Genomic DNA, 22107 nt, shown 5'->3' with positions numbered 1-22107 from the left:
GTTTGTGAATAACTGTTCTCTGCAATGAAATGTAACAAGATGCGCCTGAGAAACACATTGTCTGATCAAAATTTAAACTGCATGCTGCGCCTACGATGCACAAAAACAATTACTCCGAACATAGATGCAATTGTAAAGGGCAAAAAGTACAAGATAACGGAGAATCCCACACTTCAGTGACACCTTTTATTGTGTAACGGTTCACAAATTAATACGAATGTAGAGGCATACACTAAGCTAATAAAATTGTGTGGCACGTGTACATTCTCCTTTATTTGTTTCATTTGTCACAGTAATAATTCGTGAGTGATATCCCTGCAGGTGGTCGCGGATTTACATTGACTGGCGGCAGCTGTTGTGTGCCCCACGTGACTCTCCCCACTCTCCGCTCTGGTCCGGTAGTGGGGGTAGCGTGCTCGCGGTGCTCCGTGCTCGCGCCTTGCTGCTCACAGCTTGCTCCGCGAGCACGTATGTTGTGAAGCCCTGGTTTAAAGTCTGAGGTTAACTAGAACAGTTAAAGGAGATTTTATCGGCAAAGGAAAGTTATTGTTCTTGGTGTTGTCCTAGGTGCAGTTTCTGCGATTTGAATAAAAAAAAGTCAGGATTTGAAACACGTTGAGTGCATAGTTTATTGTGCACAAGTCATATTTTACGGATTTTGTCAAGAGACATGTTATTAGGGATGTTAATTGAACACACCAGATCTCAAATTTGCAGGTTTTATTCTAAAGAGGAGAGTGGACAGGACATGCTGCAACAGATGCTTAGTGACATTTTAATAAAAATATATCTATGTGAAGGATCAGTTGTGCTGTCCTACTTGTACCGTCTTCAGGCTCAATGTCTTACCCACCTGCACTTGTAATTTAAGTCTTCTGACACAGTCTGTCACCAGATCTGTGTGTTTTCCTGTCTCTCCTTGTAATTTTCTTTATTGGTTGCTGAGCTATCCTCAATTCTTGTACAGTTTTTACACTTAAATTTCATGCCTCACTGCCATAGTGCAAAATCGCTAATACACATTGTTCATAAACTTTCCTCTTCAGGTGCATCAAACTAGTTTACCAAAAGCTCTTGTGATCATTTTTACTCCTGTGTTTGTTAGGAGTGCTACATTGTCCATAAAGTTGTCTTCAAATGTTCTAAATATGAAAACTCAATAGGTTCAATAATTAATTACTTTTTTTGTTCATTGTACATTACTTGAGGCTTGTCATAATTGGCATCAAGACCTACTTTTATGCTACATTCGTTGTTGAAATTTGTTTCCACTGGAGACGAACATTATGTTGTCATGGGTGAAAAATAGTTGCAGTTCCATTCACACATGCATCGTCTTGTACCTGGTTTAGAAGTGAGAACTTGCTTTAGGGCTGCTGAGAGTGGTTGTGGTGATACAGAATGTTTGCGCAGCTTCTCTCTGTTCTGGATTTTTCAGAATGGGGATGCAGCTAATAAAGGATACGGTAGTAATGCATATATTCTTCACTGATAATGATCCTTTACCTTGCGGTGTGGGTAAGTCAGGGTTTTATCACTTTTCTCCAGCTTTAATCAGTTTCATTGGGATGATGATAATCTCGAGGCACTTTTACTGTCTTCATGCATTGAACCTTATGCTCCCCATCTACCATTACTTCCAAAATATAACTGTTACCTGTGGAGCTGATGAATTTCTTGAGCTATAGAAACATGGTACAGGATTCTAGGTATGCTTGGACAATTGCTCATGGTTTTATTTACTGTGACATCAGCCATCTTAACTGATGCAGTGTCTGCCCAGCATAAGATTTTTCCCATAATACATTTATTTTTTTCCAGTTTAACTAATTAAAAGTTAATTGTTTCTTGTCACAACTTCTGAAGACGTTCCTAGATAATTTAATTCAGGCCAGCATATTCTATATTGTTCCTATAATCATTTGCTTAGAATTTTATCATTTTCTGTTTCTTTAATAGTTGTTCTGTTGTATTTGACATTCACTTCTGTTTCTCTTTCCTTGTATCCACAATATATATTGAATCTTCTGCCACAAAAAATCATGACTTTTTAAGATACTGGACTTGTTACTTACTTTGATTTTTTATGTCTTCCTGTTCTTAAACCTAAATTTGACTTCCTGTCAAATACTTTCTAACTTTATATCAGTTTTTGCTCTGATTCTCAAAAGCTTATGATCACTTGGATTTATAATATGATATAAAACGGCCACATTCAGAACAATTCTGTAGTGTTTGGACATTAGTGTAATACTCTTCCAAGTGACGAAGTTCGCCACGTGAAATTCTTCCTCACACTATTTGTTGGCACTGTGGTAATTCTGAAGTGTGTGTGTGTGTGTGTGTGTGTGTGTGTGTGTGTGTGTGTGTGTGTGTGTGTGTGTGTGTGTGTCTTCAATATGTGTATTTATGAGTTGCTTTCTCACCTTGATTAATAATAGAGATACCCCTGGATGCATAAACAGAAAACTATGGAACACATATGTCCTTCATGTTAAAGGGTTCTGCCTTTGTTCTGGTTTGAAATAGAGGAAAATCATTGATTCCAGTATATTTCAAAAAGCTGTGCTCGAAAATGTGACTTTTCAGAGGGTTATATCTTGGGGTCTGTTGACCAGAGATGAAGGATCAGGTTTTCTGGATAGCCCTTGGCCAAGTGTGTGTGTGTGTGTGTGTGTGTGTGCATATTGGAAGAACAGGCTTACCCTAGCTATCCGACAGTACTGGGTCAAAATATGAACATACATACCGTATTTACTCGAATCTAAGCTGCACTTTTTTTTCCGGTTTTTGTAATCCAAAAAACCGCCTGCGGCTTAGAATCGAGTGCAAAGTAAGCGGAAGTTCTGAAAAATGTTGGTAGGTGCCGCCACAACTAACTTCTGCCGTCGAATATATGTAGCGACTCACATGCATGCTTTTCAGGCACAAAGATAAATACTGGCGCCAAAACCTCTGCGTCAGTAAATAAATAAAAAAAAGGTGGAAGACGAAATTTTTTCTCCGCCCCGAGTTTTGACCACTGCATTTTCATACATTATCCAACGAAGTAAATACAAATTCCGTATTGTTCGTCTTCGAATGTAGCAACATTTCAATGTATTGTACTACGAAAATCCGACTGGCAAGACTGTTTGGGATGTTTGTCAATATGGCCAATTCTACGTTCTGAATTTTTTCTACCTATGAGAAGAGATGGTTGCTAATAGGAACTTTTATGAATTGTGAATCACATGCAGTATTCTCTTCACCATAAGAATAATACGTATATAAACATTTTCCCATGTATTGTTTCGTGTTTGCTGATATCTCATTTAAATCCTGTCTGCTTAATAAACTACGAAACTAGAGTGAGACAAGAGCAAACGCCGAAGAATATACATATCATTTCATGTTTATATTCGTATTATTCTTATGCCTAATAGTGATACAGACAGAAATGAAGCACGTCAATTGACTAGATTTTTAAATCTAAGATGACTAATTTCTGTGCAGAATGTTATGTACTAAAGACGTCTGCAAAGATTTTCAAACAGAGAAAAATTTTCGCTAAACTCTCGTTCAGAACATCTTCTATCATACGCAGTCTATTATTTGCTTCTTGTTGATCGTCAAAGAAAGCAGCAGTGTTAGTAACAACAAATAGCAGTCTCTTGCCATTGTTTCGCTAATGAGACGATTCCTCTCTTTTTCTTTTTTTAATTGTAAGCGGCGGTAGTGCGCACAAAAGCAAGCCACGACGCGAGTGGCGACAGGCCGTAAACACTGATTATCAGAATGCGACAAACAGTGCATGACACAGTACAGTAATGTATTTTCAGCTTAGAGTGACGTAAACACCTATAACAAAGAGAACTGCACTTATCAGATCAAAAAACAATAAGCAATCGATCCAAACCAGACGAAGCACGTGAAAAAGGAAGGGTACCCATATAAATATGGACGGAGCGCCTGACGCATAACAATGGCTACCTGGTAAAGCCTAACTGCTAAGCTTACTACGCGAACCAAACCACTGTAGCTGTATCGTCATTCATTCGACCTAAATTGTGTCTCGTATTACAATGGACCAACTTTGTTTCGATTTGGAGGTGCGGCCTAAAACTTTACTCTCCCCTTGAATTTCGAGTCTCATATTTCAGGTGCGGCTTAGATTCGGGAAATTTTTTTTTCCTTGATTTCGAGTCTCGTTTTTCATGTGCAGCTTAGATTCGAGTGCGGCTTAGATTCGAGTAAATACGGTACTTCTTCCAGCACAAGCAAATAGAGCAGTCAGTTTGTTCTTTTGCATTAGCTGTGGGCTAGAGTGGATCTTATGCAGCTTATTAGAGCACCATTTCTTCTTTGACAGTTACTGGGAAACAAAACCACACCATAATTTGTGGGTACCAAAAGTAGCAATTTTGGGAATGGGCACTTTCTATTCATGACAGGTCATCAAAATTTTTACCATGTGTTCTTAAGATGATGACCTCGGGGAACATACAAATCTTTCTTGGTATCGTTATCCATTCCTGAGAATGAGAAGTTGTCACTGTAAATACGTACATAAAATAAGCATGCAATTTCTGGCCTGAGGAGTAAATGTAGTTTCACCTGATGCAGTGGACATGCAGCAAGGGTTGTACTGTCATCACAAGGGTTCTGAAGTCACCAAACTATGTTTGTAGACAGTATTTTTTTCACCAATGAAACTTTGTTGCACTGTCTCTGTATAGCATGAATTTGCCTATACAAATATCCCCAAATTAGTACTGCAGTGCCAAAAAAATGATTACTGCAAATTTTGTAAAATATTTTTAGTAACATTTTTACTCTTTTAAGATACAAATCATAAGCTGTGGGTTTTCGATGAATTGCAATCAATGAGCAAACTATCCAGAGAAAATGTTTATACTAACCATTCTCATTTGTTGTTTGTAGATGTCAGAATGTATTTATTTATGTTTTCTATCCATCTGTAGACAATATAGACTGTATGGATGTTGTCAACAAATACACATATATGATACAGACACAAGGGTATATGAAAGTACATTTGCATTTCCTACATATAAACTACAATTATTTGCTTACTGTGTTTCACGATTATACGTGATGTACCACTCTGTTATTGAACATACCAAAGAAAGCCCCGTAGTTACAGTACTTAATCAGTCACATTGTTGACGAAATTTTACCTACTTTCGAGGTAATCTTTGATAGAATAAAAACACTTTTCTAACAAATAACTTTTTAGGCCATGTCTGAAGGCATGTATTTCGCTTCTGTCTTTTATTTTCTGTGGAAGTTTGTTGAATAGTTTAAGTCCATTGTATAGTACACTATCCTGTGTTTTCGTTTTGTTTTTTCTGCTCAGGTGTATGTGGTGACTTGATCTGGTTTCATGTTCGTGTAGGGAACTGTTTGTTGGATACTGATTGAAATGTGTGTGAGTTTATTAAAGCAATGTGAGCAAAAGAGAGGAGATAATGGAAGTGAGAAATAGAGGTTAGCGGAGACCATACATAGGCTTGTGGATCTGGACTATCTCAGATCGACGAACTTTAATACATAGTTATAGGAGACAGCACATTTTGGTCCAAAATTTGAAACTCTTGGGTATGGTGGTTTATGTTTGAAAATTAATAGCATTCGTTTTCTCATCAGTTATCAAAATTACAATGCAATTGACAGTGGAGCGTAGGTCGTCGGGTCATGTTTGTGTGAGCGCACTAAATGGCTACGGCAACAACAGCTGGGCATTCCTATTATGGATACTTTCACACACTGCCCTTTAGTGTACAGCGCAGTGTTGGGTTTGCTTAACAAGGTGGTAAGTCTTATCTCTTCTGCATAGTTTCGCAACCAGTTTAGAACATTGTTGCATAAGATAAAACTCCCGCAAGTGGAAACAATGCAGCAATCTAAAAAAAGAAAAAGGAAAAATCTACATTGTTATGTTACTGGCTGCTAGTGTCATCTGCAACTGATTGTGGCAGGTGGCACCTAATGTGGTAAAGTGGTAAGACAATAATAAAGAGAACAGAAGACTGATCAAGCTCATTCTTCAATTGGTTGGTGCTGTGGGAGCTGTCTTGTAAACAACTGGCTGTCCATCACCTTGTTATTGTGATCCAGGAATAAAAATAACTTTCCATGACCACAATAATTTGATAATGCCCTCAGGAATTGAAGTTACCCAAGGATCTTACATTGTTTTAAAAACTTTGTGCAGGAAATAAAGCTGAAGTAGAACATTGCACAGTTCCTCCAGAGTATATTGATTCACCTTTATCACTGACAGAGGGATACAAATGTTTTTACGATATCAAGAGACAGATTAAAAGGTAAAAATTCAAATCTTAACGAGAAAAATTCAGTAGTATATAGATGATGAAATTTTTTTTTTGTTGGACTTCCCTTAAGAGTATGTAATTTACACCTCACAGTTGCAGTATGAATGTTGCATACATCATCCTGACTAATACATGAAGCCTGGTGAGACAGTAACTAAGTGCTGCAGTTCTGAGAGCTTTTGTTGTTGTATTGTTGTACATTTAGAGTTAGTTTAAGTGTTTTTGAGTTCTTCATGTTGTTCAGCTAATTTTTTGAAGTCTGTGTCTTTCATTGCTGACACGTTATTCTTTGTGGCAGGTAGCATCTGGCCCAGCCTCAATAGGGCCAACTCCTCAGGTGCTACCAGCTTCACAGCCAGTGACAGTGCCTAATTCAGGAGCCTCTGTACCAAATGGTACCCATTCAGATGATTCGAGCTCTGGAACAGTGCAGCAGACACAGCAAGTTATTGCACCTCAGGAGGAGGTATCAGCCCCAGAAGTCAATGAGGAACATGGAACAGATGAAGAACATGATGTGCAGTTGGGACAACGTGATAGCAATACTGCTGATGAAGATAAGGGACAACTTCAAGAGACTCTGGATGATACTCAGCAGATTATTGAATCTGGTACGCAAAAACAGTTGTTTTGTTTTGCCTTTGAAGCATTTATTGGTTGTAAGTAACATATGACTACATACTGAGGTGTAGTGAAACGGCACTGCATCTAATCTTTTAATGTGAAGCATTGGAGGTCAAAAGACCCGAAGTATTTGGGAAAAGAAGTGCTGAAGAAAGAGTGCATAATAAAACAGTCTCCTACTACTCTCCTACTACTCCTCAAGGGTACTGGCTGCCTCTACTAGAGTCGTAGGAAGCGAAATCGTACAATAAATTCGGTTTCAAATTGGAAAAGGTCATGGTTGCAAAGTTTCTAATTTCAATAATGTGTTTCGCCTTTTCGTGACATCAACAGATTGTCTGCAAAACAAGAAAGCAGTACATTAAGAACAGATAGAGGGAATGACATGGTCTTACCTTGAATGACTACATGAATAAATAAACTAAAACTTACATTAAAACTTATGCAAAAGAAACTGTGTAAAACCCTTCCACCATAGTCATAAAGAATGAGATGTGGACCTAATTAAAAGAAAGACATAATGGAGTAAGCCACCCTGTGTATGAAAGATGAGAAAATAATAATAATAATAATAATAATAATAAACTCTGGTATATTCAGCACACTAGCAAACACCACCATAGCAGCACAGCATAGGACACGCTTACAAAAGTATGTAAACATGCTATCAGCTGAGCGCATCACAATAGGTATTAAAAAGCAATAAAAACAGTCTCAATCATGTTTTCAGTTTTTTTTTTTTTTCCGCAACCAGTTTTGGCCCTTTCTTCGGACTATCTTCAGGCTTACACCACCATTAAGGCTGCTGGTGGCGGCAGACTGAGTACGATCCATAGAAGTAAAATTGCAGTGCCATCTGTACTTCTATGGATCTTCTCCATCTGCTGCCACCAGCAGCCCTAATGGTGGTGTGTAAGCCTGAAGACGGTCTGAGGAAAGGGCCAAAACCAGTTGATTTGATTGTAACATTTTATACCGATCACTGTGCTCCAGTCAAGAATGCTTTCTAAAATCTTACAGTAGCTCTGTTTCACAGTCACACAAATGTGACATGAAAAACTAGCCATAATACACTCACGGGAATATAAAACTACATAAAAACAGGTAGATTAAAATACGTGTTACACAAGAACTCATAAAATTACATAAAAGCAAATATGTAAAGGTCCACGTGACTAGGCGAAAGGGAAAGATAAAGTGACGGTAGCGTGATACATAGCAAATCAAGTTTGCCACAAAAGCCTAGTAATTTGCAGTAAATTGGCTAAAATTTAAAGTGCCTGTACAGTGCATGCATTCAGTAATCAACAAAGCCAGACATCAAGCACCAGAATCAGGAGCTTCAAATCTATGGTACACCATATTAGTGAGATATAGCTCAGCTCATCTGTGATACGAAAAGAATTAGGGAACTTGAAACACATCACAGTAAGCATTTCTTACTGTCCTGCAGTAGTAGGTAAAGAGGATAAAGAAACAAGAACATCAGCAATTGGGCATAAAGTTTGCCACACCCCGTTGCTTTTGAAATCAAGATTTGTAAGAATCTTGTTCACGGGGACTCTCTCCAATGATCTGCCTAAGCTTTTTAGAAACAAAGATGTGAATGTTGGCTTAATTACTGGTAAATTACGTTCATAATGAGTGCCCCCTCAGCAGTAAGTATGCAGGGTCTGCTGTGTACAAATTGGAATGCAGCAATTGGGAAATAGCATATATATAGGCGAGGCTGGCAGGAAGTTTAACCCTCAAGTGAGTGCACCTATGTATGAAGTGCACTCTCTACAAATAACACTGTCTTTTACCATTCCACTGTTGTTTTACAATTGCAAGCGCACACCTGTTCCTTCATTATCACTTCAGCTAACACAGTACTAAGTTGTGGTATCATACATCAAAGTCCACAGCAGTAATATACAATAAATGAGCTAGGTGAGAAAAAATTTACAATCTGTGCTTGAAAATGACACAGTTGGCAAGCTATTGGCAAAATACCACGCTGAGATAGTTACCAATCTGTAATATGATATAAATGCACTATTTAATGCTTTGTGTTTATATATATAAGAGGGAAACATTCCACGTGGGGAAAAATATATCTAAAAACAAAGATGATGTTACTTACCAAATGAAAGTGCTGGCAGGTCGACAGACACACAAACGAACACAAACATACACACAAAATTCAAGCTTTCGCAACAAACTGTTGCCTCATCAGGAAAGAGGGAAGGAGAGGGAAAGGGTAAGGAGTCATTCCAGTCCCGGGAGCGGAAATACTTACCTTAGGGGGAAAAAGGGACGGGTATACATTCGCGCGCACACACACACATATCCATCCACACATAAACAGACACAAGCAGACATATTTAAAGACAAAGAGTTTGGGCAGAGATGTCAGTCGAGGCAGAAGTGCAGAGGCAAAGATGTTGTTGAATGACAGGTGAGGTATGAGTGACGGCAACTTGAAATTAGCGGAGATTGAGGCCTGGTGGATAACGGGAAGAGAGGATATATTGAAGAGCAAGTTCCCATCTCCGGAGTTCGGATAGGTTGGTGTTAGTGGGAAGTATCCAGATAATCCGGACGGTGTAACACTGCGCCAAGATGTGCTGGCCGTGCACCAAGGCATGTTTAGCCACAGGGTGATCCTCATTACCAACAAACACTGTCTGCCTGTGTCCATTCATGCGAATGGACAGTTTGTTGCTGGTCATTCCCACATAGAATGCATCACAGTGTAGGCAGGTCAGTTGGTAGATCACGTGGGTGCTTTCACACGTGGCTCTTTTTGATTGTGTACACCTTCCGGGTTACAGGACTGGAGTAGGTGGTGGTGGGAGGGTGCATGGGACAGGTTTTACACTGGGGGCGGTTACAAGGGTAGGAGCCAGAGGGTAGGGAAGGTGGTTTGGGGATTTCATAGGGATGAACTAAGAGGTTACGAAGGTTAGGTGGACGGCGGAAAGACACTCTTGGTGGAGTGGGGAGGATTTCATGAAGGATGGATCTCATTTCAGGGCAGGATTTGAGGAGTCGTATCCCTGCTGGAGAGCCACATTCAGAATCTGATCCAGTCCCGGAAAGTATCCTGTCACAAGTGGGGCACTTTTGTGGTTCTGTGGGAGGTTCTGGGTTTGAGAGGATGAGGAAGTGGCTCTGGTTATTTGCTTCTGTACCAGGTCGGGAGGGTAGTTGCGGGATGCGAAAGCTGTTGTCAGGTTGTTAGTGTAATGCTTCAGGGATTCCGGACTGGAGCAGATTCGTTTGCCACGAAGACCTCCCCCTTAAAACCCACATCCTATCGTCTTTCCCTCTCCTTCCCTCTTTCCTGATGAGGCAACAGTTTGTTGCGAAAGCTTGAATTTTGTGTGTATGTTTGTGTTCGTTTGTGCGTGTGTCGACCTGCCAGCACTTTCATTTGGTAAGTCACATCATCTTTGTTTTTAGGTATATTTTTCCTACGTGGAATGTTTCCTTCTATATATATATATATATATATATATATATATATATATATATATATATAAAAAGAAAGATGATGAGACTTACCAAACAAAAGCGCTGGCAGGTCGATAGACACACAAACAAACACAAACATACACACAAAAATCTAGCTTTCGCAACCAACGGTTGCCTCGTCATATATATATATATATATATATATATATATATATATATATATATATATATATATATATATATATATATAACAAAGATGTTGTGACTTACCAAATGAAAGTGCTGGCAGGAGACAGACACACAAACGAACACAAACATACACACAAAATTCAAGCTTTCGCAACAAACTGTTGCCTCATCAGGAAAGAGGGAAGGAGAGGGAAAGACGAAAGGATGTGGGTTTTAAGGGAGAGGGTAAGGAGTCATTCCAGTCCCGGGAGCGGAAAGACTTACCTTAGGGGGAAAAAAGGACGGGTATACACTCGCGCACACACACACATATCCATCCACACATATACAGACACAATTTAATTACTCTTGAATTACTTTTTACAACATGGTAACTGAGCCACAAAAAACACTAACAAATCATAAAAATCCTGTCTAATCATAGTAATCAACAACGGAAACAGTAATAAAGAACTGCTTACCTGACTTTGCACGACTTGTGCAGCATCAGCACTGCTGCACCCCTGGAGACTGTTAAGTCCTTGATGTGTCTTATCGCAGACATTATTTATCCTATTTTCATGTCTTTGTCTCATTCAAATGGCTTGTGATTTATTTCTCTTAAATGTTCTGCAGAAGTTGAATGCCTTGTCCTATACTTCCAGCTCTGATTTATTCTTTGTGTCAGGTTTCAAATGTGGTGGTGTGTCTTACATAGCTTTCATAACGTATGTTTCATTCTATTTGGTATACTCTTACTTTCTGGTGGCTTTCCTTTTTTTGTTTTAGGATGTACTTTTGGATTGAATTTTGTTTCTGAATGCCATCTTTGTCTTGCCTTAGGAAGATGTTTGTTATTTCATGTCGAAGTCCATGGTTGTATACCATTGTTTATCACCTTGACTCTCATTTTCTTTTTATGCATTCTTTATATCATCATTTTGTGTGCTTATTTTTGTGGAGTTTTGTTGTGTTATTGTTTGTGGCTGTGTGTGTATTGTGTTTATTGACTGCAATTGTTTTTTTAATTTTTTGCTCTTTTTTTACTTTCGTATTGTACCTATGGTTTGTTGCTCTACATATGGTGATTTCTAGTTATTTTGGATGATTTGAGGTCTGATATACAATTGTGTGCGTTTACGATAAATTTCAGCTATGCTGTTTTTGTTTTTAGTTGTTATATCTAAGAAGTTTATCTGGTTGTAATGTTTTTCCATGATGCATATTAACGGTTTGTGTATTGTTTGTTTTTGTGCACCTGGTCAGCTTCTGATGTTGGTTCACGGATTAAATAAGAGGGCATCATCACTGTACTTGACATAGTGTAGTATAGTGCATCTGTTTGTGAAAGTTCTTACAAGGTAATGGTCTAATCTGTCACGTTGAAACCTGCCCTGAAATTTTTTTTTTATACAGGAAGAAAATGCCAAAGAAAAACACTAAGAAAAGAAAGTTGAAAATTGCCAGACTCGTAGCTCGCCAGGCAGCTGGCAAAATATACACTTATTGGAATTGCAGCAGACAGTGCGTGTGCAACATGGCTGGCACATAGTGTTGATTGTCGAAACAGTGGTAGGCAGATAACACGACACACTGGATCCTAATTTGTAAAGTGAATTTCAATTTTCATTGATAGTTTCTCTGATGCAGTTGTTTATAGTTGCTATTCACTTGAATTTGCGAGGGTAGGCTGAAAAATATGGCACATATGCTTGTAGAACACCGACAAAAACAGTCAGGAAGTTCAGTTAAAAGGGACATTAAAATAAAATTCTGAAGCTTCAAAATCATGTTCACTGTTAAGACTAACACATTTCTCCCAATGTATAATAAGCTTTTTTATTCAGTCACTGAAACATTTTTCAAACTCTTCTCAAATTCAGAACTAGACAGCTGCCTTCAGCTCATTGGCCGAGGTGTAATGATTATTCTTGAGGTCTCTATTCAGAGGACGGGGAGGGGAGAAAGAAATTAAAATCGCAAGGCACAAGATCGGGGAGTAAGGAGTGCGTGGAATTGGTTCAAACTTCAAGTTTCACAGAGCCGCTTCAGTTGTACAGTGGCGGTCGAAATAATAGAGCCACCTCTATTGACGAGATTAAGAACTAGGATATCTATTAGTTCGCGAAATCGCCACGAGTGCCGTGTTGTCAGTCCCTTGTAGACAACATCAGGGAAGACGTTGCTGCTATCTTTAGTCGTCCGAAAGGAAGCGTTTGAGCTAGACGTGTGACAAGAGGCATAAAGGTAAGAATCTTATGGGTCAAAATAATAGAGCCGCTTTACACATGTGCCTTTAAATTGATTTTTATGCAGTTGTTTTGTATGTAAATTGACGTGTGGTTTTGTTTACATTCGTCTAGATGGGCAGAGCAAAGCATACCAGTGAAGATGAGCGTATAGTAATGTTCCGGATGTTCAAAAGTGGGATGTCCATGAATAAAATAGCCAATGTCTTGCACGTTTCGCGAAAACGAGTCCAGAACGCCATGAGACGGTCAAAACAAACAAAGCCGCAGGTGGAGAACAGGGGGCGACCTCGTGTAACTACTCCTCGCGTAGACAGACTCATCACTAGGGAAGTGAAGAAAGACCCATTTTTGTCAACACCACGACTGAAAGCCATTTTGTTTAGCGACGAACATGATGTTCAACCATCAACCTCAACGATTCAAAGACGACTGAGATCTGCAAAATTGAATGGGCGCATTGCAAGAAAGAAGCCACATGTTTCACAAGCTAATGTTCGGAAAAGGTTAGCCTTTGCCCGGAGAAATGAACAAAAACCTAATACTTGGTGGAGGAACATCCTTTGGTCCGATGAATCCAAGTTTAATAGGTTTGCCTCAGACGGAAAAGTCTATGTGCGCCGCCCACCAAACCAGGAATTTAATCCCAGGTACACTTTAAAAACTGTGAAATACGGTGGCGGAAGTGTTACGGTATGGGGATGTTTTTCGTGGTACGGCATTGGTCCAATACACCGTATCAACGGCATAATGAACGCAGAAATGTACAAAGACATCTTGGCAATTGTGATGCTGCCTTATGCTGAAGAGGAAATGCCGCTGAAATGGAAATTTCAGCACGATAACGATCCAAAGCATACTGCAAGGATCATAAGGCAGTTTGTTCAAGAGCACAATATCGAAGTATTAGAGTGGCCACCTCAGTCCCCTGACGCATCACCCATTGAGAACTTATGGGAGATCTTAGACAAGAGAATTGACCGCTCAAAAGCTACATCTTCAGAAAAACTGTGGGAAGAAATCCAGAGAGCCTGGTATGCGATCAGTAGTGACGAATGCAGGCGTTTAGTAGACTCTATGGGTAAGAGGTGCAGGGCAATCCTCAAAAATAAGGGTTACCCCACGAAGTACTAATGCAGTCCTATGCAAAAAAGACTGTTCCTGTACGTTTCATAAGACTGAGATCAAGTACAATATATTTGTTTCAATTGGCTCTATTTTTTTGACCCTGTGGTCTGGTATTCTTTTGAATATTATTGATTATTACAGATTATTTTGTGTTGTGTTATCGATATAACTGACTATAGTACAATGTGACTCGGTTGTAATGGTTTCCATCATAGTTCAAACATGTCTAGTAATAAATGTGCACTTTATTCCAAACCTTTGCCAGGTGGCTCTATTATTTTGACCGCCACTGTATGTGACGTGTGTAGACAAGCATTGTCATTTTGTGAGAATACTGATGCTCTGTTGTCTCTAACATGTCAAACTCAGCTTTGGAGGTGTTTTTTTGAGTCTGTATGTGCTGAGAAGAATTTGCCATTGCCACTCATACCACATAATTAGTCACTTAAACTCAGCGAGCATCCCAAAACACAGTGAAAAGAATTTTTTTTTGCTGTGTCCTAAACTCTTGCTCCTGAGAAGGTGACAGATGTTGGAATACAGCACTTTTTGTCGTTTCTCTTCTGGGTCTCAACAATGGACCTATGACTTCTCTGCCATCACAATATTCAAAAGGGAGTTGTCTCCTTTATCACAGTAGTGAGACTGCAGCTTGTGGTCTAGTGGCTGGCATTGCTGCCTCTGGATCACGGGGTCCTGGGTTCGATTCCCAGCTGGGTAGGAGATTCTCTCTGCCCGGGGAGTGGGTGTTCATGTTGTCCTCTTCATTTCATCATCATTCATGAACTTGGTGAGGTTGGACTGTTTAAAGATTGGGACCTTGTACAGGTGCTGATGACTGTGTAGTTGAGCATCCCACAAACCAAACGTCATCGTCATCACAGTAACATTGCAAAAGTTGCTCACAGCATTCCAAATAATGCTGTTTGCTCTTGTTTGAGAGACAATGTGGTAAGCATTGTGCACAGATTTCGCAGTATCCTAATTGTTCAACAGTGAAGCAGACACATTCATTGGATATTACAGTATGGCTTAAGATACACTTTTGGGTGATTAGCTGGTGATTTTGAATCAAATTGTTGACGAGTTTGCGATGTTTATCGTTTGTGGCAGTGATTGGATGTCTGCTACATGTTCCATCAACAATTATGTCTTTTTCAGGCCCTCAACCATGAAATTTTGCTACCCTTTGATTAACAGTAGGTCTATCAGCATCACTGTCACCATTAACAGGCTTTAAATGAAAACAGCACAATCTCAAGTTGTGTTGATGTAGCACTAGAATACGTCTCTATAATTCCACTGCTCAAAACGCACTGCTGAACCCAACTCATTCAAACTGCACATACATACAGAGGAGAAAATTACCTTCTCTGTGCCACGTGGCACATATTTAAGGCCATTTAGCTCTTGTTCTAAGAGCATGTGTGCATTACTTTTCAGCCTACCTTAGGAATTAGCAGTTGACCATCTCTGTATTGCTAAATGTTTTAACAATGGAGATAAAACTGAACTAATTTTCTTTGTTTTTTTCTTCGTATATGTATACTGATGGCATATGTTCTTATGCAAGTTCTAAAGTTCCACAGCAATGTGGAGCCCAATTAATGTTTCCAACCCTGCAAAGATGTCATACGAACATGAAATGCCGTTTATTAGTTACTTTCTTGCACATTCATTTGAATGATGTCAAGGTTTTGTTAGAAGTTTGGGAAACATTAGAAGAAACAGGAAATAACTTTTACAGTTCTGTGAATTGTGGTTCAAACTATGAGTGTTCTGTTTATTTGAAGTCCAGAATAAAAACACAGTACCTTCCTAGCCCAAAGGAAACATGTACAACAGTAGCTTTCAGTGACAAGGAAAAGGGTGTGAATGTTTTGGTGTAGCGAAGGATGGAGAAACACTTGAAATTAAACAGTGTGCAGAGCCACTTTCGTTTCATAAAATCTGAACACGAATTGTGTAAGTAGTATAACTGGAAGAAAGGTTTACATGAAGGATGAAGTTAGTGCCAAAATGAAGCTTGCAAAAGTGTGAAAGAAAAAATAGTCGAATTGCTTTTGAGTCAGTTCATAGTTTCTGAGGGAGAGCAAAGAGACTGTGCTTTCTGAAGTGCAAATGAAATGAGTGTTAATCATTTCCAGGCATCTTTGCCGTGGTTAAAAGGATTCAGGAAATTATACTGAAAAAGAAGTTGCAAAATTGCAGTGTTTACTGAAAGTAAACATGCAGAGATGTCATTTACAGGTAATACTACAGAGAAATTTATACTGATAAGAAGACAAAGCTTCTTGTTTTATCCCCTGAAATGCTGTGTATAAAGCCTGTCAGCCTGGTTTCATGCAAGAACTGAGTGAAAACCAGATTTCGTATCATTTCAAGTGAAAATAAGTGTGTTTCTTGTATAGTCAGTGAGTGTTAACATTGTATGCAACGTACTGGTGATAAGTATCAGTGGATTACTTTAGCAGCTTTAATTCTGTCTTCAGGAACCTCAAGTTAAAAAAAAAAAAAAACTGTCTACGTGCAAAATCGTGTAATCGCATAGCAAAATCTGGATAAATGAGGGAGAATAATTTCCCATATTACATACAAAATGTCATTTTACCAGATGCAGAAAATGATTCACTGCTTTTGTTGGTCTTGTACTCTGGACATAGTAACACCTTAGTTTTTACTACAGTGACAGAAACACTTAATTCAGATTCCACCCTGTACTAAAAGTGTAAAAAAAGTTTTTGACAGTGTAAACATTTTTCAGAAAAATGTCAGACATAATAATATCTGGTTGCACTTTCATTTCACGTTTTCAGCAAAACAGTAGTGATAAAGTTCATCCATTTGTGCATTGTCAGTTTGCATCACCACATTTTACAAGTCTGATGAAGTACGCCTGGTACGCGGCACAGTGTGCAGAAAAGTGGCCGTGACCATTTCTCACTCTGTTCCAGTTCTCTTTAAATAAAACTAGTAATTGCAAGAAATGTGAACACATTAGTTTCTCTTTTACTAAGTTGCTTGTTTTTGTGCATTAGGCACTTCTGCCTTTTTGTGAATCCCACAGGGAATAAACATGAAATCATTTCATTGTTGGTAAAAGATATACATTGTTCGAAAAGTATAACTGTGCTACAGGAATTGTAAAATAATTCATGTCAACGAAAGGTTCCTATTGGTGTACTTGGTGGACCATAATGTAACATCATAGATAGCCGTTATTTTCTTTCTTCTGCTAGGCACTTGGAAAAAAATTTGTCTGCAGTAGTTCAACTGCTGATAAGAACTGCAAGTTATTCAAAAGAAACTTAAATGATTTGATACATTGTGGTTAAGTGCGTAATTTCGAATGTATGCACTTTGGACTTAATGCTATGTTCTATTGTGCCTGCGTTTCCGTATTCGCCACTTTGTGTGTTAGGTAGAAAGGGCTGTACAAATCACTGCTAAGCAGTTCTTCGTGCAGTTAAAAAGAGTAAATTTATAACTTTTATAAACAGCGTGTATACGACCCGGGAGATCCGGGAAAAACCCAGGAATTTTTTCATCCTGGAGAAAACTGGGAAAAACCCAGGAATTTTTTAGAATTCCGGGAGTTTTTCATTGTTTTAGTTTTCAGTTAAATTTTTGTGATTTTGACTGGTAAGAACCAATACTCTAACAAGGATATTATTGTATCCCACTTCTGCAGAATAATACTGCAGCAACAAAACATGAACGAGAGAAAAAAACAAAAACAAAAATAAAACTTAAGCCACAAAGGAAATATGCCATATACAACAATAAAACGCAGTGCTCATACAAGCGTCAGCCAACAGCAACGTGCGTCAAAAGCTTTAGGAAGACTATGCAATGCTTCCTAACAACAAATTGCCTCTTTTGAGTGTGACATGACAGCTGTTTACATTAGATTCGTTTGAGCAATTGCGGTTGGGCTCTTGTAAATGTGCAGTTGAGTGGCATATGGGTAGTACCTTCTCCCGCTTCTGGCTACAGATGTGTGGCTGGGCCCCACTATCTAATATTGCCCCAGTTGGGAAATATCGGAGATCCGGGGCTGATCCACAGAGCAGTCTGAGTTGTTGTGGGGAGGTGGGTAGTCTCCACTTGACCTGTGTTTACATTTAGTGATTTTTGCTGTTTCCTCTTCATTTATTGCTCTCACATTAAATGAAAACAAAATGAATTTCTGTGGACAGGAGCTATCAAATGATTTAAAATACGTTCGCATAATTACGGAAGGCTAAAATATGTTATTAGTTTCAGGTTTTATTTCCACCTTTCTGACAGTCGAGCATTAATCGCCTTGCAGAAAAATGGTTATTTTTGTCGGTTAGCTAAAGAGATTTGACTTTTATCAATCTTTTGTGGTGAGGCAGTCAATCTATTTGAAACGGTTTAATTTCACACTTTTGGCTAGTTTCAACTGTTTACTGCATTTCAAGTGCACATATTCCATCTTCTAGCTCGGATGGCATTATGCCATAATAATGCAGGAGGTGGCGGTGCAGTGTGTATTAATTTTCCCTTTCTTCTGTCATCCAGTATGTAGTCCATATTTTTATTTTTATTATTTTTTACTATAGAAATTTTTGTTGGGTGTTTTCAAGTTTTTAATATTTTTATTGTGTAAATAATTGTTTTGCTGTTCGTCAGTGTATTATTTGTCCTTAGGAACTATGGTATTTCTTTTCTCCTGTAGAAATAATGTTCTCAATATGTAGTTCCTTTGTTTTTGTAGTGTTATGGATGCTGAGCACCCCCCCCCCCTCTCTCTCCCTCTCTCTCTCTCTCTCTCTCTCTCTCTCTCTCTCTCTCTCTCTCTCTCTCTCTCTCTCTCACACACACACACACACACACTTCTAGTCTTTTGTTGCCTTGCTTAATGTATTTCATTATTATTTTACAGCATCCAGCGAACCAAAAACATATGCAACACTAGTTAAAACTGGTGGAATTGGTATTGGTACTGCATCATTCTCATCAATAGCAACAGCTACAGGTGCTGCAGTAAAACCGACATCATCACCTGTAAGTCAAGTAACATTTTTAATATTCATAAGAATAATAGTAAATGAAAGATACAAACTGTATATTGGTTGCAGCTGCCCTCTATTTTAATGCGGAATGTATCATGCTTAATTGTGAATTTAAGATGCTTGTATCTAATACTAGTAGTAATTTACATTTGTCCGGTTCGAGTTACAACCATACAATTTATTCTCTTTTGGTCCATTATGGCCAGTGGACTTCAGCTGGTATGTATTTCTCGATTCAAAAAACTTTACCAACAGCTGTATATTTTGGGTTATTTTACTTTATATATCATGCTACCAGTTTCGGCAATTCAGTATTGCCATATTCAGGCCCCTGCATAAAAAATTACGTGTGACGTAGTATTTACATATAATCGTTCATTCTCTTTTCATAGAGATCAGTTTATCTATATTTAACACATGTTAACATTGCTATTTCAACTTCCGGCAAATGGTATAAGATGGTAGTTGAAGAGTTATTGTTGGGTTTTATTTATCTTCCATTTTGTTTTCGGTATCAACAGTAGTGTTGCCGTATTTTGATGTTTATATATTTTCCTGGATCAACTTTAGTAATAGTTGATCATTTTTGTGTTTTATTGTATACAATGGACCAATACATTTGGGTTCAGTTCGAACTACTGTATTCCTACATTGAAATAGTCTTAACTTGAGGTATAATAGGTCTTTGTTAAGCATTTTACATCCATTGGTTAGCATATGACGTTCCTTTTTATACGGATTGTCTCTATTAATAGTATTCATATCAGTAGTCCAATGGGACTGTATTATAGAAGTCATACGGGAGATTGATTTGACTGATAATAGGGCGCAGTGAGGTCGTCATTTTAGTTGTGAATACCTAGATAGTGGTCACTGTTTATGCTGCCATCATTTCTTTGACGAAACCTGTTTGCCGATACTAGGTTTTCAGGGAGGTTCACTGTGATATAGTCGGATCACTGAGTGAGACATGTAGTTTGGTAGCGACTCTTTGTATTCCAGTGGGATGATCTCTGTCATACCTGTAGTACCGTTTCGGCTAGAATAACCCCTACTGATTTTGGCACGTAGGGGCTAGTCGTACATAATTGTTGGAAGTTAATGTAGTAAACTAATACTGTTATTTTTGGGGACTTTCCTTTGGATGATAGGTGAAACTTTTGCTTAGCAATATTTATATACCTCTACATTATTTGAGCCCTTGCATGTTGCACCATTATGTTTCCTACATTATACAGTTCTTTTCCTATATATTTTGTTGTCAAAGATTCTTAGCATGAATGTAATTTTTCAACCTTACTATTACGCACTGATTGTTTACCTGAAGCTTACTGTCTAACTTTCATATGAACTCGTAGATCTTGTCTTCTACAAGTCTTTGGATCCACTTTATAGCAGTGTACTCCCTTGGTTGACAGCATTTAGTAGTGATCATGTTTTTAGGTTATCGGTATCTTTTACGCTACTTTTGTATTTAGGACAGTGAAGTATTTAATGTTTCCTTATAATGCCAACAGCCTTTTAGACCCAAACTGACACAGTCACCAATTCAGTTGTGGGAATTTGGTATGTCTTGACCAGACCTGATGAGTATGATAAGGACCCAGTTAGTTTATTATAATAGAAGGAAACATTCCACGAAGGAAAAATATACCTAAAAACAAAGATGATGTGACTTACCAAATGAAAGTGCTGGCAGGTCGACAGACACACAAACGAACACAAACATACACACAAAATTCAAGCTTTCGCAACAAACTGTTGCCTCATCAGGAAAGAGGGAAGGAGAGGGAAAGACGAAAGGATGTGGGTTTTAAGGGAGAGGGTAAGGAGTCATTCCAGTCCCGGGAGCGGAAAGACTTACCTTAGGGGGAAAAAAGGACTAGTTTATTAGCGTGTTAGTGTGGTCCTTGCTTCTCTATACAGTTTAGAGAGTATGCAGTTATGTTTTTACTACAGATGGGTTTTGGTATTCATGCAGATACAAAATGATACTCATTTTATGGTATTCGCTTCAACAATGTAGGGGACTTGCATACCCATTTACCTTCCCCGTACTCGTGTACCTTATCGCTACACAACTTTTTAGGTCTTAGTATTTAGATGGCTTGGCATCTATAGATAGGTCATGCTAAGATTGCTTTATACTCCCAATGACATTGTATGAAGTAGTCGGCTGTGAACTTCAAGGATTCGCCTTGCTTAAGTAGGATTTGACTTTCTTGTTTGTTGGTTTGTTTGGTTCACTGTGGTAATGCCAACCTCTTCAGTGATGTAAATGAAACCAGTCAGGTGGTGTTACTTTATAACCTAGGCCACAAGTTAGTTGTGAATATTCTTGGTGTTTGCTATGCATGATATTTTCTCTTAATATATAAACTGCCATTGGGTTTTGTGTCAAGTTATTTTTGATACTGTGACAACTACTTGACTTACCATATGTGATTTTGCCTAGGCTCTAAATATGCAAACTATTGCAATTCATACCTTGTGACATAGTCTATTGTGCTATATATACAGAGAGGTTTGGTTTAATGCTATTAACAAATGCATACATACATTTTAGTCTATTGTGCTGGATGGACACACAGATTTGATATAATGCTAATACTTCCATTATTTTCAAGTTTAAGCGGTATTATGATTACCTGTCACTTGTAAGCTTAACTTGAACACCCTTATATCACTACATGTATACTCCTTTATTATGCAGGGTCCTGAAGATGGTAATTTTGGATTGCCGAAACATAGCATTTGATATATAAAATGAAATAACCCGAAGTGTACGGCTGTTGGTAAAGTTTTTTGAATTGAGAAATACAATTTATTTGTTACGTTTGTCAACTTTTACCAATTTTTGGATCTTTAAATTGTCGTGCTATGGACTTTCTTAGAAGTTCTTGTCAAAAGAAACAGTTGGATATACATGGTGATTCCTGCAGATAAGCAAATATTTTAATTTGTTATTCTACAAGTAAAACTAAAGAAAAAAGTTCATATAAACATAGGTCCTCGAATGTTTAGTTACGGAGTTATGGGTAATAAAAGATTTTGCCTGAAATTAGCAACTTCACTAATATGAAGCCATTGTAAAACTATATG

General features: G+C 38.3%; 1 protein-coding gene across 2 annotated transcripts in view; it reads left to right on the top strand.

Annotated features, from left to right (window-relative positions):
• LOC126179795 (ras GTPase-activating protein-binding protein 2) overlaps nt 1–22107 on the top strand; it is a 161207-nt gene that overhangs the window by 91079 nt on the left and 48021 nt on the right. For both annotated transcript variants that reach the window (XM_049924641.1, XM_049924640.1), the window contains exons 7-8: nt 6637–6949; nt 18876–18997. In XM_049924641.1, the coding sequence (XP_049780598.1) occupies nt 6637–6949; nt 18876–18997 (435 nt within the window). The remainder of the gene's footprint in view (nt 1–6636; nt 6950–18875; nt 18998–22107) is intronic.

The sequence above is a fragment of the Schistocerca cancellata genome, chromosome 1 (genome assembly GCF_023864275.1).
Source record: "Schistocerca cancellata isolate TAMUIC-IGC-003103 chromosome 1, iqSchCanc2.1, whole genome shotgun sequence".
Taxonomy (NCBI): domain Eukaryota; kingdom Metazoa; phylum Arthropoda; class Insecta; order Orthoptera; family Acrididae; genus Schistocerca; species Schistocerca cancellata.
The sequence above is the reverse complement of the archived record's forward strand: the minus strand, read 5'-3'. Positions and strand labels throughout refer to the sequence as shown.